Source organism: Ailuropoda melanoleuca, chromosome 3 (genome assembly GCF_002007445.2).
Source record: "Ailuropoda melanoleuca isolate Jingjing chromosome 3, ASM200744v2, whole genome shotgun sequence".
In the NCBI taxonomy this organism is placed as follows: domain Eukaryota; kingdom Metazoa; phylum Chordata; class Mammalia; order Carnivora; family Ursidae; genus Ailuropoda; species Ailuropoda melanoleuca.
In genome coordinates this window covers 118212606-118226158 of record NC_048220.1, presented here as the reverse complement: position 1 = coordinate 118226158, position 13553 = coordinate 118212606, and the positions used below count along the sequence as shown (strand labels likewise).

Sequence of the window (13553 nt, the reverse complement as noted above, 5' to 3'; positions counted from 1 at the left end):
AGAACAGGTACTGTCCCGTCTTTTACCCTACATGTGAGGAGACTGAAGCTTGCGGTCCTCGGTGATTGCAGCTAGCACTGTCCTTCAGCTCTTTCAATCCCTAACCCAGTGAGCTTTGCAGAGGGCTGCGCTGTCTGTTAATATATACCCTTCTGCTGCTGCATTTCTCCCATCTGCTTCCTTCCACCCAATTTTGTCACCTTCCATTTATTGCATACTAACTAAGTTCATGGCACTGTCTGTGGCATGTGATTTGTTAGCCAGAGTTGCAGTGCTATTTCTCCTGTGTTCACCTGCTAGAGTATACTATTTACTGCCAAGTGGCAAAGTCTTCGAAGGGAAGCTAATATTCAAAAGGATCTTTTTGTAAAGGTCACTGTAATTGAGAATGTGTGTCTGGTTGTTTTTCTTCACGGCAATTGACTTCTGTCAGTGATGAAATGAAGATTTACTATATCTCACTTTATCACAGAAAAGCCCAATTAGACATTTACATAAATCTCCCTGCTTGCACATGACATATACTCACCTTTGTTCTCCAGTGATGATAATAGAGGGTCTTTAAACACTTTACCTGTGTCGATGGAGGATTCAAGTTTCATTCCTGGCACTAGCAATGTACTAGCCATGGAAGTTTTAAAACACAGCAGGATCACAGAGGCCTCTTGTTCAACCACACATGGTCAGATTCAATTACAGTTTCTTGTTAAAAGAAGTGGCTATGGAGGGAGGGAAGAGGAGCTGGCTGGAGAGTGGGCAGGATATAGATCCAGAATGCTATTAGCTTACACATCACACAGAGATGGACGTGTGTGGGAGCCTGGACCCTGGCCAGCAGCCTGCCAGCCTGACAGCTCTGTCAGCCATGGTCACTTCTCTTGCCAGACAAGCTGCCATTACTGCTGGTTCAGTCAGTTGAGTTTTCAGTGTGCATGTCCTGTCAGATACAGGATACTTATATATGTGTGTGTGTTAAAATATCATTCCCATGTATGAAGGATCCATTTAAAGTCATGTTGAGTTAGTAGACAGTATTTAAAGAGGTCATTCTTTGAGTGAGTAAAGGTTTATATATTATTTTTGCCAAGAAGAGACATAAACCCACAGGGGAAAATGCAGTTTTTTTCCCTGAGTTATATTTAGGTGCCTGGTCGTCCCTGTCCACCATATTCTTGTGTAGGGGCCAGCATTTCTCAGAGTGGTTTTGTGGACTGCCTCGTGTCAGAGTCCAGGGTGGGAGTAGGGGGTTAGAATGCAGTTTTCTAGACTGCATCTCAGACCAACTCAGAATCTGTGAGCTTGGGGCTGGAAATCTGCATCTTAACAAGTTTCCCAGGTGATTATTTTGTGCACTAAAGTAAACCACAAATAAAACACAAATGATTTATCCCTAGAAAATGAAAACGTACAGAATAGATTATTCCAATTATAGAGATTTATACTGAAGACAGATTATTTACATGACCAAATAATTTCCCCTGGTATTTTTTTTTAAATAGCAAGGTGTTGTGTGTATTTAATTTGTAAATTATTTTACCAAATGTATTCTACATACAACTTTTTGAAAACATACTTTTTATATGAAGTGAGAACATGTGATAGCCAGAGCAAAGGGTAATAACAACAACACTTTTATTGTACTTACACCATGCCAGCCTTGTTTAAGAACTTTATATTATTCATTTAATCTTCACAACAGCCCTATGAAGGAAGCTGTATTATTTCCCCATTTTACAGATGAGGAAGTTGAGGCTTGTAACTTGACCAACGCCACACAGGTAGCAGGTGGCAGATTTGGGATTTGAATGCAGGCAGTCTGGCCTCGGAGTCAAGCTTCTGCTCTCAATGACTACAGTGTACTGCTTCTCATCACCAAGCAACTGATGGCAGTTATGAAAAAAAAAATTGAGTACTAGTGAAGCTGAAAAGACTACTGTGTGAGCCAGCATGGCATACCCCAACACTAGACTAAGAATTAGAAGTTTTGGGGTGTCATTCTCGTCGTGTACTTCGCTGACATGGCCTGAGGCTGTTTCCCGGTGTGTGAAGAGAGCAGGGCTACAGTAATGCCCAGCTATACAGCTGAGAGAGGGTGCCCATGACACCTGGGCAGCCTCAGGCCTGTGTACTCTTCAAAGATATTCTCCTTCTGACTTAACCATTTGGTGATAAGGCAGGTAATGGTAATTTTAGAGGGTTCTTTTGTCTTCTGTTTCATGTCTTTTCTCTTTCTCTTTTTGTTTCCCATTTCCACAGGTTTCAGTATTTGTCCCTTTTTCTACCCTCACCCAGGCTTTGAACTCACACACCCAGCATTATGAGTTAGTGTGCCCTCTTTAATGAGTCCGAAATATGTTTATCTATTTTCCAAAATATTATGTGTTCATTTTTTGAAGAAAATAGAACATTCTTTATCTAGAAACATCATCTTGCTTCTCATCTTCTTATTCATCCCTAATATTTAAAAAAAAATTATCTTTGATTAGCTGTTCACCAGAAAGAAGGGCCCATTTCAAGTGGAATCTTTTGGTCAAGCCCTTTATTTAATCTTAATAATTCTGCAATTGTGATGACTGGGTCACAGTTCATCTGGACCGTATTCATTCTAACAGGGTTAACAAGTGTGTCAGATTGTCAAGTCATGGCTATAATTGACTTTGGCTTTGAGGTTTTCCCTCATAATAAACAATGGGCCCTGAGCCAAAAAAGCTTGTGGTTTATACTCCCATACTGATGACTGAATATTACAAGTGATTTCTCCTCATACTCCTTCTGTGACCCTGCAACTGGCTTTATGCTTTTTGAATGAATCATATCAGAAGAATATCCATAATTAAAAAGAATGTGACCCGTGCACTTTCCATTGCAGCTGAAAACATTCTGAAATTCTTCTGTGGCCTGAGCGCTAGTGAGTGTAGAAGCCCTAGGTTAGAGCCTAGTCAGAAGGGAGAAGACAGCCCTGCTGACAGTTTGAATCTCTTGCACAAACAGTGCACCCCAGAAATGCCCTCACAGAATATTGCAGGGGGAATCTTCATTCATTACTGACTATTCTACACAAAATTCCTGTGCATGGAAACACTGAAAGTGGGACTCAAGTTTTTTTTGGGCTTCTGACATTTTTTTTGTTAGCACACGATTGCTGGGAAAGACTCTTTGTACAAATATATCTGAGAATTCAGTTTGAAAGATGTCCCAAGGGGAAAATTATTCAGCACATAGTATCATCTAATCAGAATTGATAGATTTGAGAAAGACATTTGCTTAAGCTTTTATCTTTGCTTCATGAAATATTAACTATTAGCAAATGCAGAGTTTACTGAAGCTAAAACAAAATGAAACAAAAAACCTTTCAGCCCTTCTCTGATTAGTTTATTTAATGGTTCATAACAATAACTGTGTTGATATGTAATCTGTTCTCCTTTTCTTAGTAACTCTAGTAAACAAGTTGACATATATATCAAGTGAAAAATGTTTACTATTCACCAAGTGAGTTAATCAAACCAGAAAACAAGTTTCACATCAGCCTTCTGTAAAGTTTTCAGTTAACACTTAGAAAAATGGATTAGTATGGGCCATAAACCAGTAAATTAGATAGTCTGGATAAAGCTGATTTCAATAAGGTGGGTTACTCTGCTGGTCCTCAGTGAGGTTTACCATGTCCCTACTGACCCGTTGAGCAACTGCAGTGATTATACCCTTGGCTGAATGGAATGTTCCCCCTTTTCCTTCAAGTCAGTTTCTTTATAGGCTTTTGTTTTGGCCAACTGAATAAATCTTCCGTGAGGCTGGAAGTTTGAGTTAGCAACTTCCTGTCTCTTGAGAAAGGAGGTATAGAATCCTGGAGGAACTGATTAAATAGAAGACAGGAATAGGGATGGCTGGGTGGTTCATTTGGTTAAGCATCTGCCTTCAGCTCATGTCATGATCCCGGGGATCAAGTCCTGCATCAGGCTTCTTGCTCAGCGGGGACCCTGCCTCTCCCTCTGCCTGCTCCTTCCCCTGCTTGTGCTCTCTCTCTGACAAATAAATAAATAAAATATTTTTTTAAAAAAAGACAGGGTAATGGGTCAAAAATGGAAATGCTTTCTCAAGGTGATGGAATATATTTCTTGCTCATTTTTTATTTATATTTGTATTTCCTGAGTTCCTGCCATGTGTTCAGTGCCCATTTGGTTTGGTTTGTTTTACTCTTCATTATGGAAGGACCCAACAAAGTCTGTGTTAAAATCAGTGTACAAATTCTGTTTCTTCAAGCAGCCCAGAAAGGAATCCACTTTTGTAGCCAGTGACAATGTTAATAGAAACTTGGGGAGTATTATTGTTGTTGTTTATTTGTTGGTTTCCTGTTGGTTTTAAAAGCAGGGACTTCTGGACTAACTTCTAAGTGTTTTTAAATCCATTAGCATTTTTTGGGGGGTTTTTTGGTTTGTTTTTTTTGTTTTGTTTTGTTTTGTTTTTTTGGGTTTTTTTTTTTTTTTTGCATGTGTCGTTTTACTCCTACTTGGCATTGTTGATTTATTTTTATAGTAGTTTTTTATGTCAAGGGCAATTAGGCCATCCCCTAGGGAAGAAATCTTTCGGTTCTATTCCTAACTCTGCCTAATCATCTCTGTTTCTCATTGTCTTAAAAAGTAGTGTCTGAAGAAATCCATTTTAAATGTCCTAGATAATATGAATTAAATTTGGGGGGGGGTCTCATATATGAGTTTCCAAAATTTTTCACAAGAGTAACTGTTGGAAATAAATTTAAAGATAACAGTTACTGAAAAGAAAAGAATAGCTGCAAGATTTAGAGCTGTAATTCTTAGTTTGCTTCTGTAAAACGCTGGAATTCTCTAGACTAGATAGAGATGTTCAGTGTATGCAAGTCAAATACTCCTTTTTGAAGAACTTGGTCTTTATTCAGCAAACAACATATAGCTCTTAGGGAAGGCTGTGAACAGTGCTGTGGGAATGTTGGTATTGGGGGCAGGACGGATTGGAACAAGGGAAACTCCTCTCTGTGGGCCACATCTCCCCTCACCTGCTCATGCCTCACTCCCAGGGATTAAAGACTGCTCTGTCAGGGCTGGGCCTGCAAGAGTGTGGCCTTGAACCCCATTCCTTCACCCCGTCTTCAGTGGCATCATCCAGGGCCGGCTTCTCCCAAGGTGAGAAGTACATTCCTACAGTTAAAGGAAGCTCATTGTGTGTCAAAGTTGATGTTAAAAAGACAGATCCTTCTGGGGCGCCTGGGTGGCACAGCGGTTAAGCGTCTGCCTCCGGCTCAGGGCGTGATCCCGGCGTTATGGGATCAAGCCCCACATCAGGCTCCTCTGCTGGGAGCCTGCTTCTTCCTCTCCCACTACCCCTGCTTGTGTTCCCTCTCTCGCTGGCTGTCTCTCTCTCTGTCGAATAAATAAATAAAATATTTAAAAAAAAAAAAAAAGAAGAAGACAGATCCTTCTATTCCCAAGTAGTCATTATATCATTTGACTGAGGCCTTACTTCTGCATTTGCCTGGATGTATATTAGGTAAATCAATCAAGAAGGGTACCCATATTTTTTATTCCTTGTATCTTTTTATACTATTGTGAATTTAATATAATATCAATGAGGGGCTAAGTTGGAATCTACGGTACGTCTTCTTTTTTTTTTTTTTTTAAGATTTATTTATTTATTTTAGAGATAGAGCAGTGGGGAGGGGCAGAGGAGAGGGGGAGAGGGTCCCAAGCAGACTTCCCACTGAGCCCAGAGCCCAGGTGGGCTGGATCCCAGGACCCTGAGATCACCACCTGAGCGGAAACCACGAGTCAGACGCCCAACCGACTATACCACCCAGGTTCCCCTATAGCATATTTCTGTTAACAGTGAGAAAATAAACATGCTTCCTTGGTTAAAAAAAAAAAAAAAAAGACAGATCCTACTCCACAACCTGGTTTCAGAGCCCTGCTCCACTGCTTTCTTTCCCCAGCTGGGAGGGAAGGTGTTCCCACGGTGCTGCTTAGTGCGCTCTACCGACCAGTACTCATGAGAGAAGTGTAGGAATTGAGAGTAAGCAGTTAGAAAATTGTGGAGCAATTTGATACATTTTTGGAATCTAATAAAAATTTGAATTTGTACTTTGCAGTCTTTTTATTTTTCTAGAAATATGCTATTTGTCTGCAAGGGATTGGAAATTAGAAAACAAAGCCTGGCCTTGCACCACAGATGGTTGGAGAAGCACTGCTCTAGGCAGGACCCCAGATTGGAGGCTAAGGCCTTCTCCACGGTGCCTCCTATTTATTCTAGAAGGAGCTTCATTATTTCTTATTCCCAAGTCCAAGAGTCTGGTTCTTCTTTTAAACAAAAACATTTTTTAAAATTATGGTAAAATATACATAAAACTTACTCTCTTAACCATTTTTAAGTGTACATTTCAGTAGAGTTAAGTGTATTCACTTTGTTGTACAGCCAATCTTCAGAACTCTTCTCATCTTGCCAAACTAAAACTCTGTACTCACTAAGCAAGAACTCTTCCTTTCCCCCTCTATCCAGTCCCTGGCAACCACCATTCTGCTTTCTGTCTCGTGGATATGGCTACGTTGGTACCGCATATAAGTGGAATGACACAGTATTTGTCTTTTTGTGACCGGCCTATTTCACTTAGCATAATGCTCTTAAGGTTCATCTATGTAGCATTTGCCAGAAATTTCTTTCCTTTTTAAGGCTGAATAATATTTCATTGTACGTATCGCCACATTTTGTTTATCTGTTCTCCTATCCACGACACTTAGGTTGCTTCTACCTTCTGACTATTCTGAATAATGTTGCATTGAACATGGGTGTACCAATATTTCTTTAAGACCCCACTTTCAGTTCTTTTGGGCATCTTTCCTGAAGTGGAATTGCTAGATCACATGGTAATTTTATTTTTAATTTTTTTTTTAAAGATTTTATTTATTTATTTGACAGAGGTAGAGACAGCCAGCGAGAGTGGGAACACAAGCAGGGGGAGTGGGAGAGGAAGAAGCAGGCTCATAGCGGAGGAGCCTGATGTGGGGCTCGATCCCATAACGCCGGGATCACGCCCTGAGCTGAAGGCAGATGCTTAACCGCTGTGCCACCCAGGCGCCCCTATTTTTAATTTTTTGAGGAACTACCATGTTGTTTTCCATAGAGGCGTCACCATTTTACATTGCCACCATCACTGTTCAGGGGTTCCAGTTTCTCCACATCCTGGCTGATACTTGTTATTTTCTGGGTTTTGTTTGTTTTTTGTTTGATAGTAGCCATCCCTGGTGGGTATGAGGTGTTATCTCATTGTGGTTTTGCTCTGCTTTTCCTAATGCTTAAGGATGTTGAGACTCTTTTTATCTGCTTGTTAGTCTTTTGCTATCTTCTTTGGAGAAATATCTATTAAAGTCCTTTGCCCTGTTTTTTTTTAACTGTGTTGTTTGGGTTTTTGTTTTTTTTTTCATTTTTGTTGTTATTGTTGAGTTGTAGGAATCCTTTATATATAATCCCCTATCAAATATATGATTAGCAAATATTTTCTCCCATTTCATAGGTTGCCTTTTCGGTCTGTTGATTGTGTCCACTGATGCACAGGTTTTAATTTTGATATAGTTCAATTTACCTGGGCTTTTTTTGTGCTTATGCTTTTGGTGTCTTATCAAAGAAATCATTGTCATATCCAATGTCATAAAGCTTTTCCATAGTATTTTATAGTTTTTGCTCTAGGGTTAGGTCTTTGATCCATTTTGAGTTAATTTTTACATATGGTGTAAGGTAAGGGTCCAGTTTTATTTATTGCATTTGGTACAATTTTGCCAGCACCATTTTTTGAAAGGACCTTACTTCTTACACTCAGGTATTCTACCTGGCCAATAAAATGAAAGATAAAGTGGTAAGTAAGCACTGCTGGGAAAATTTGGACACTAGCTTCTCCTTGGCTGTTTGAAAGCTAAATGTCACAATTTGATGTTGCATATACATAATATGGTTATTTTGCTGGCATCATTGTTATTAGTTCAAAAAAATGGAATTTAAAACACTAAATTTCATGGAGTTCCTCAAAGAGACCATTCTACCTTCCAAACAAATTCATATCTCCCAGGTTAAAATAACCTGGAGAGGACCAGGGAATAAACTGTTGTGGTCTGGTAATTCAGCGTGACAGTCTAAGTGATCCTGGTGTAAAAGTTACTCAGCGAATTTTGCTGAGTTTAGTGCTGGGGGAGAAAGTTATCTCCTTTGAAAACTAATATATTTCTTTTTTCTTTTTCTTTGTCTTGGCCACTAGGAAATTGAGTGTTGTATTATTATGTTTACCCTTTCCTTCTACTCATTCGTTTTAATTTTCTTTATAAATCCATTTTATTGAGGTATAATTTATGTATAATAAAATGCAAAATGCACCCATTTCAAGACTTGACAAAACCCCCAAACATTCCCCGTGCCTCTTTACAATCATTACGCCCTTTCTGCCCCCTGTGAAATAGTTCCATTGATTCTATGCCCTTCAAGTTAGCCACCAACTTGCAAAAAATGCTTTTGCGAAGTAGGTAGAATATGAGAGCGATTAATTAAATGAAACAGTCTTTTTAGGGGCGCCAGGGTAGCGCGGTCGTTAAGTGTCTGCCTTCGGCTCAGGGCGTGATCCCGGCGTTCCGGAATCAAGCCCCACATCAGGCTCCTCCTCTGGGAGCCTGCTTCTTCCTCTCCCACTCCCCTGCTGTGTTCCCTCTCTCGCTGGCTGTCTCTCTGTCACATAAATAAATAAAATCTTTAAAAAAAAAAAGAGACAGTCTTTTTAAGCTCTAAGTTCTGTTCTTCCTGTGATCTGTCATTTAATTTCTTTTTTTTTTTGTACCCAAAAAGCACCATTAAAATTTCTTAGTACTTAAGTCTCATCACAACTAACATTGATGAGCTGGTGTCTTCTGAAGCATATTGTTACAAGACCATGTTATTTTTTTTCTTTAGAAATTATACATCTAATTCAAAAGGATTTTTAAATCAAATTTGCTCCCATGTGGGTTTGTCCGTACCTCAGTGGTCCACATCTTTGTCAGAAGATGAAATATGTAGGGGCATCTGCCTTCGGATTGGGGCGTGATCCCAGGGCCCTGGGATCGAGTCCCGCATCGGGGTCCCTGCTCTGCTGGGAGCCTGCTTCTTCCTCTCCTACTCCCCCTGCTTGTGTTCCTTCTCTCGCTGGCTGTCTCTCCCTCTGTCAAATAAATAAATAAAATCTTAAAAAAAAAAAAAGAAGATGAAATATGTAATGGGCACGAGTTGCCCTACTATCGCATGTTAGAGAGCCAGTGTGGGGACGGGGGGTGCTTTCTAGTAACTCAGCAACTCATGACCTATGAAAGTCTGCATCTGTTTTTGGAAACATTAGAGCTGTGACTTGTTTGTAGATGTCATAACAGTGTCTTGAAGTGACAAGAATTTCAACCGACTGGATTGTGTGTGGGGACACCTTGGGTTCCAGGTAGGTGTGTGGGTCACTAGAGAGACAGGAGTTGTGACTAACTTATGCACGAGGAATTCTAGCACCTGGCATGCATCAGAGCAACATCAGCATGAATGTGGATGGTTTAACTTCTTCCCAGGATAATAAAGAGACAGCAACAAGTAACATAAGGTTTTAACCCTGTTTTCACTTGTCAAAGAAAAGGAATAGTTGTTGTCATTATTTTAACATTCTGGAATTACCTTGATATAATGAATTAAATTCAAGATGAAGATGTAAGCTAAGATATATCATCTTCAGATATAGTGCTCTAATATTTCCTTGTAATGTGTGCAGCCACTCTGGAAAACAGTCATGGAGGAGGTTCCTCAAAAAGTTAAAAATAGGACTACTCTACAATTGCACTACTAGGTATTTACTGAAAGGATACAAAAATACAGATTGAAGGGACACATACACCCTGATCTGATGCTCATAGCAGCATTATCAACAATAAGCAAACTGTGGAAAGAGCCCAAATGTCCATCAACTAATGAACGGATAAAGAAGATGTGGTATATATATAATGGAATATTATTCAGCCATCAAAAAGAATGAAATCTTGCCATTTGCAATGATGTGGATGGAGCTAGAGAGTATTACACTAAGTGACCTAAGTCAGTCAGAGAAAGACAAATACCAAATGATTTCACTCATATGTGAAATTTAAGAAACGAAACAGATGAACCTATGAGAAGGGAAGAAAAAGGAGAGGCGGGGGAGCAAACCATAAGAGACTCTTAACGATAGAGGACAAACGGGTAGGGGGATGGGCTAAATGGGTGATGGGCATTAGGGAGCACATTTGTTGTGATGAGCACTGCATTTTATATGTAAGTGATGAATTACTCAATTCTACTCCTGAAACCTAAAAAATAAAAAAGCTTTCAAAAAACATTTCTTTGTAATGTGATAGAGCTGTTTTTAAAAGGGAATCAGCAGTAGCATAACCAAAAGGAGCATGAACTATAACCATTTCACATATTCTTGAAATTATTTTCTGTGTAAATGATATAAAAAGGAAAATCATTGAACCAGGTATGTTTACAAAGCACAGAACATCCTAACGCAAAGATTGCCTCATAAACTGTGTGCCAATATTACAACAGTGGTGTCAGTGATGTATCCTAAAATGCTTGCCATTTCTGTGCATTGAACTGGGTGTTGGGGTGGAGAGAATGTCCATCTGTTTGTTTTGTTGTTTTATTTTTCCTGGCAGTGCTCAAGTTACTCTACATGTTATCTATTACTTAAGACTCATTAAATAAGGAAGCGATTATCTCAAATTCTCCTGTTCATGTGCACCATAATCACATGTATTTGGACAACTTAAGTCTAGGAACAGCACAAGAGAGCTGTAAATAAAGATCATGTGTGTTCTTGCTTGGTGACTACAATTTGGACTCCCAAACAGTCCCAGTGAGCCTGATGTTTGAAGTAGAGGGTGGTCATGAGTAAACGAGATTGTACTAAATTTGATGTACTTTCATTTTATTTAAGAAAAGGACAGCATACATAGCCTGCCTCAGAGGGGAATCTTTAAGAGAATCTTTGGCTCTTTTGATGAATAAAATTAAATTTCTATTATCTTTTTCTTTGCCAGAAGTTTAATGATTGATATTTAATAATTGAGATGTAGTTGATTCCCCAGATGTGCTTCCACTTGATGAAAGTAGCAAAGTCTAATGTAGTAAACACTTGCTGACTAAATTTTTCCTCTTTTCATTAACTTTCTTTTAGGACTCAGCCCAAAACCATGTTTGCCCAAGTTGAATCTGATGATGAGGAAGCAAAGAATGAGCCAGAATGGAAAAAACGTAAAATTTGAAGACTCTCCCATGAGAGCTCTTTGCATGAGGGGGAGTGATATTGGACAGTTTTTTGTTTTTTAATGAAATAAAAAATACATTTTTATGAACAACTTTTGTAGTTTGCATTATTGAACCATTCAAAAGATTGGTAGCTACCCTTCACTAAAATTGTGCTTACATTTTCTTAACTACAACTATGAATCTATATTATAAGTAAATAAGAAACAGATTCTTAGCCTATTACCAAGTAGTTTAGGTATTTGGAAACTTTATTCAACAATTATTGGTCTTGTACAGATTCTTAAGCATTGAGGGAGGGAAATGTACATTGAAATGGACATGTGTCTTGAGCAATTCTAGGATCATAATATGGAAATAGACATCAAAAGTTTAATATTTCTGTATAATTTCACAATAGTTGTTTACATGATTATAAATAATTAGGCTGAGTTCAGGCTAAAAGCATTGCCATGCTAGGAAAGAACATGTATCTGATTATCCTTAAACAGCAGAATACAGTGGTTAGGATTTAGGAAGCAGGTTGTGAAGTCAGACCCATGTGGGTTCAAACCTTGGCTCTGCTCTTTACCGTCTAGGTCACCTTGGGAGTTATTAAACTTCTCTCTTCTAGCCTCAGGTGATGATAGCACTGCTCTCGTAGGTTTGTCACAGGATTCGATAAGACACTTCTTATATAGTGTTTAGTATAGTACCTGGCACGTAATAAATATACCCCATTTCCTATTTTAAAATAGAGCTAATGATACCTACTTTGCCTGATTTTTATCACTATTAAATTGGAAAAAGTATGGAAATGCTTTGTACCTATAATTAGAAGACATTAAAAATCATTCTAAAAGACCCTTGTGCTTTTGTGACTAGAAAACTAAAACGAAAGTTGGCAGTTTGTCCAAAGTAATAATGAGTCAATAGAATAAAATTCTGTGGACTATTTTCACACAGACCTGGGGTAATATTGCATGTCAAATAGTCCCCACTAGAAAATTCAGGAATTTTTAATCCTCTTGCCTTTTTCCCTCATGCTCTCATTTGTCCCAGTGAATTAAATAATTATAAAAATTAATGATGATCCAAAATGCGTGTTGCAAAGTTGCAGGCCTCACATACCTACCCCCTCCCCAAAAATCTTTTCTACCAAGATCACAGGTACATGGCCTTTCTGCCCCTGCAGTTCTGAGGTGGGTGGCAGTGGGCATTCCTCTATAAATAAATCCTAAAAATCTTCATTCTTGTCAACTACTCTCTGTCCTTTTTTTCTTCCATCCCCATCTTCATCCTATTCCCGTTCTGTCATCACTTAGCTTATAGGTAATAAGAACTAACATTTGCTACGTGCCTACCATCTGATGGCTACTGTTCTGAGTTCTTTACCTGCAATAGCTCATTTAATCCTCACAAAAACCCCATGAATAGGTAAAACTGCTGGACCCACTTTACAGACAAAAGAGATTTAAGAAGTCAACCTGCAATTACAGTTGGGGGGCTATAAGAAGACACCCGAGATTTCTAAGCATCAGTAATAAACTGCCCAAAGTTTCCTATTCCTGTTGAAATACACTTCATCCAAAATCAATTACAGACCAATATTTTGTTCCAAGTGCTTAGGATTTGTAAATTTACTGTTTCTTGGATAAAATTTACTGAAAGCATTTCATATTTTTTTCCTGTCTTAACATAAACATTGCACCATATGGAAGTATTCGTCTTGCACAGCCAAAAGTTGTCGTGGAGGGTTGGAGGGAGGAATAAAAACTTGATCATAGTGGTCTTGGCGGAGCCTGCTATGATGTAAGGGGAGAGAAAGATTTAGCACGAATTTGATTTTCTCATTGTTACCCGTAACACAAGTGGCCCTTTCCAAGCTTAAGATGATCTATCTCACTTGAGAATTTTATACAAAAGTATTTCTCCACACAAGATTGGCAAAAGACACATAGGATTTCCGTATCAATTTTGGTGACTAAGGACCTCAGAGCCAGGACTGGATGAAGAGTGGGTGCTCATTGGCCCTGTAGTCCCATCACCAGGGTAGAATCCCCAGTCGATATTCCCCAGGCCCTCACACTCCCCATGCCCCTCGAGCCTCATTACCTTACCCTGTACAACCCTACATTTCCTGTCTCAGTCAACTGCATTTCTATTTGCTCAAATAAGGGACCTGGAAGTCATAATAATGACTCCTCCCTCACCCCCCTCCCACCTCATGTAATCATTTGCCAGTTTCCATCCATGTCATA

The 13553-nt window shown here is 39.1% G+C and overlaps 1 protein-coding gene across 2 annotated transcripts in view; it reads left to right on the top strand.

The window, feature by feature from the left end:
• WDR70 (WD repeat domain 70) overlaps positions 1–11402 on the top strand; it is a 303131-nt gene extending 291729 nt beyond the window's left edge. For both annotated transcript variants that reach the window (XM_034656990.1, XM_034656991.1), the window contains exon 18: positions 11225–11402. In XM_034656990.1, the coding sequence (XP_034512881.1) occupies positions 11225–11312 (88 nt within the window). In that variant the 3' untranslated portion in view covers positions 11313–11402. The remainder of the gene's footprint in view (positions 1–11224) is intronic.
• Positions 11403–13553: the final 2151 nt, after the last annotated feature.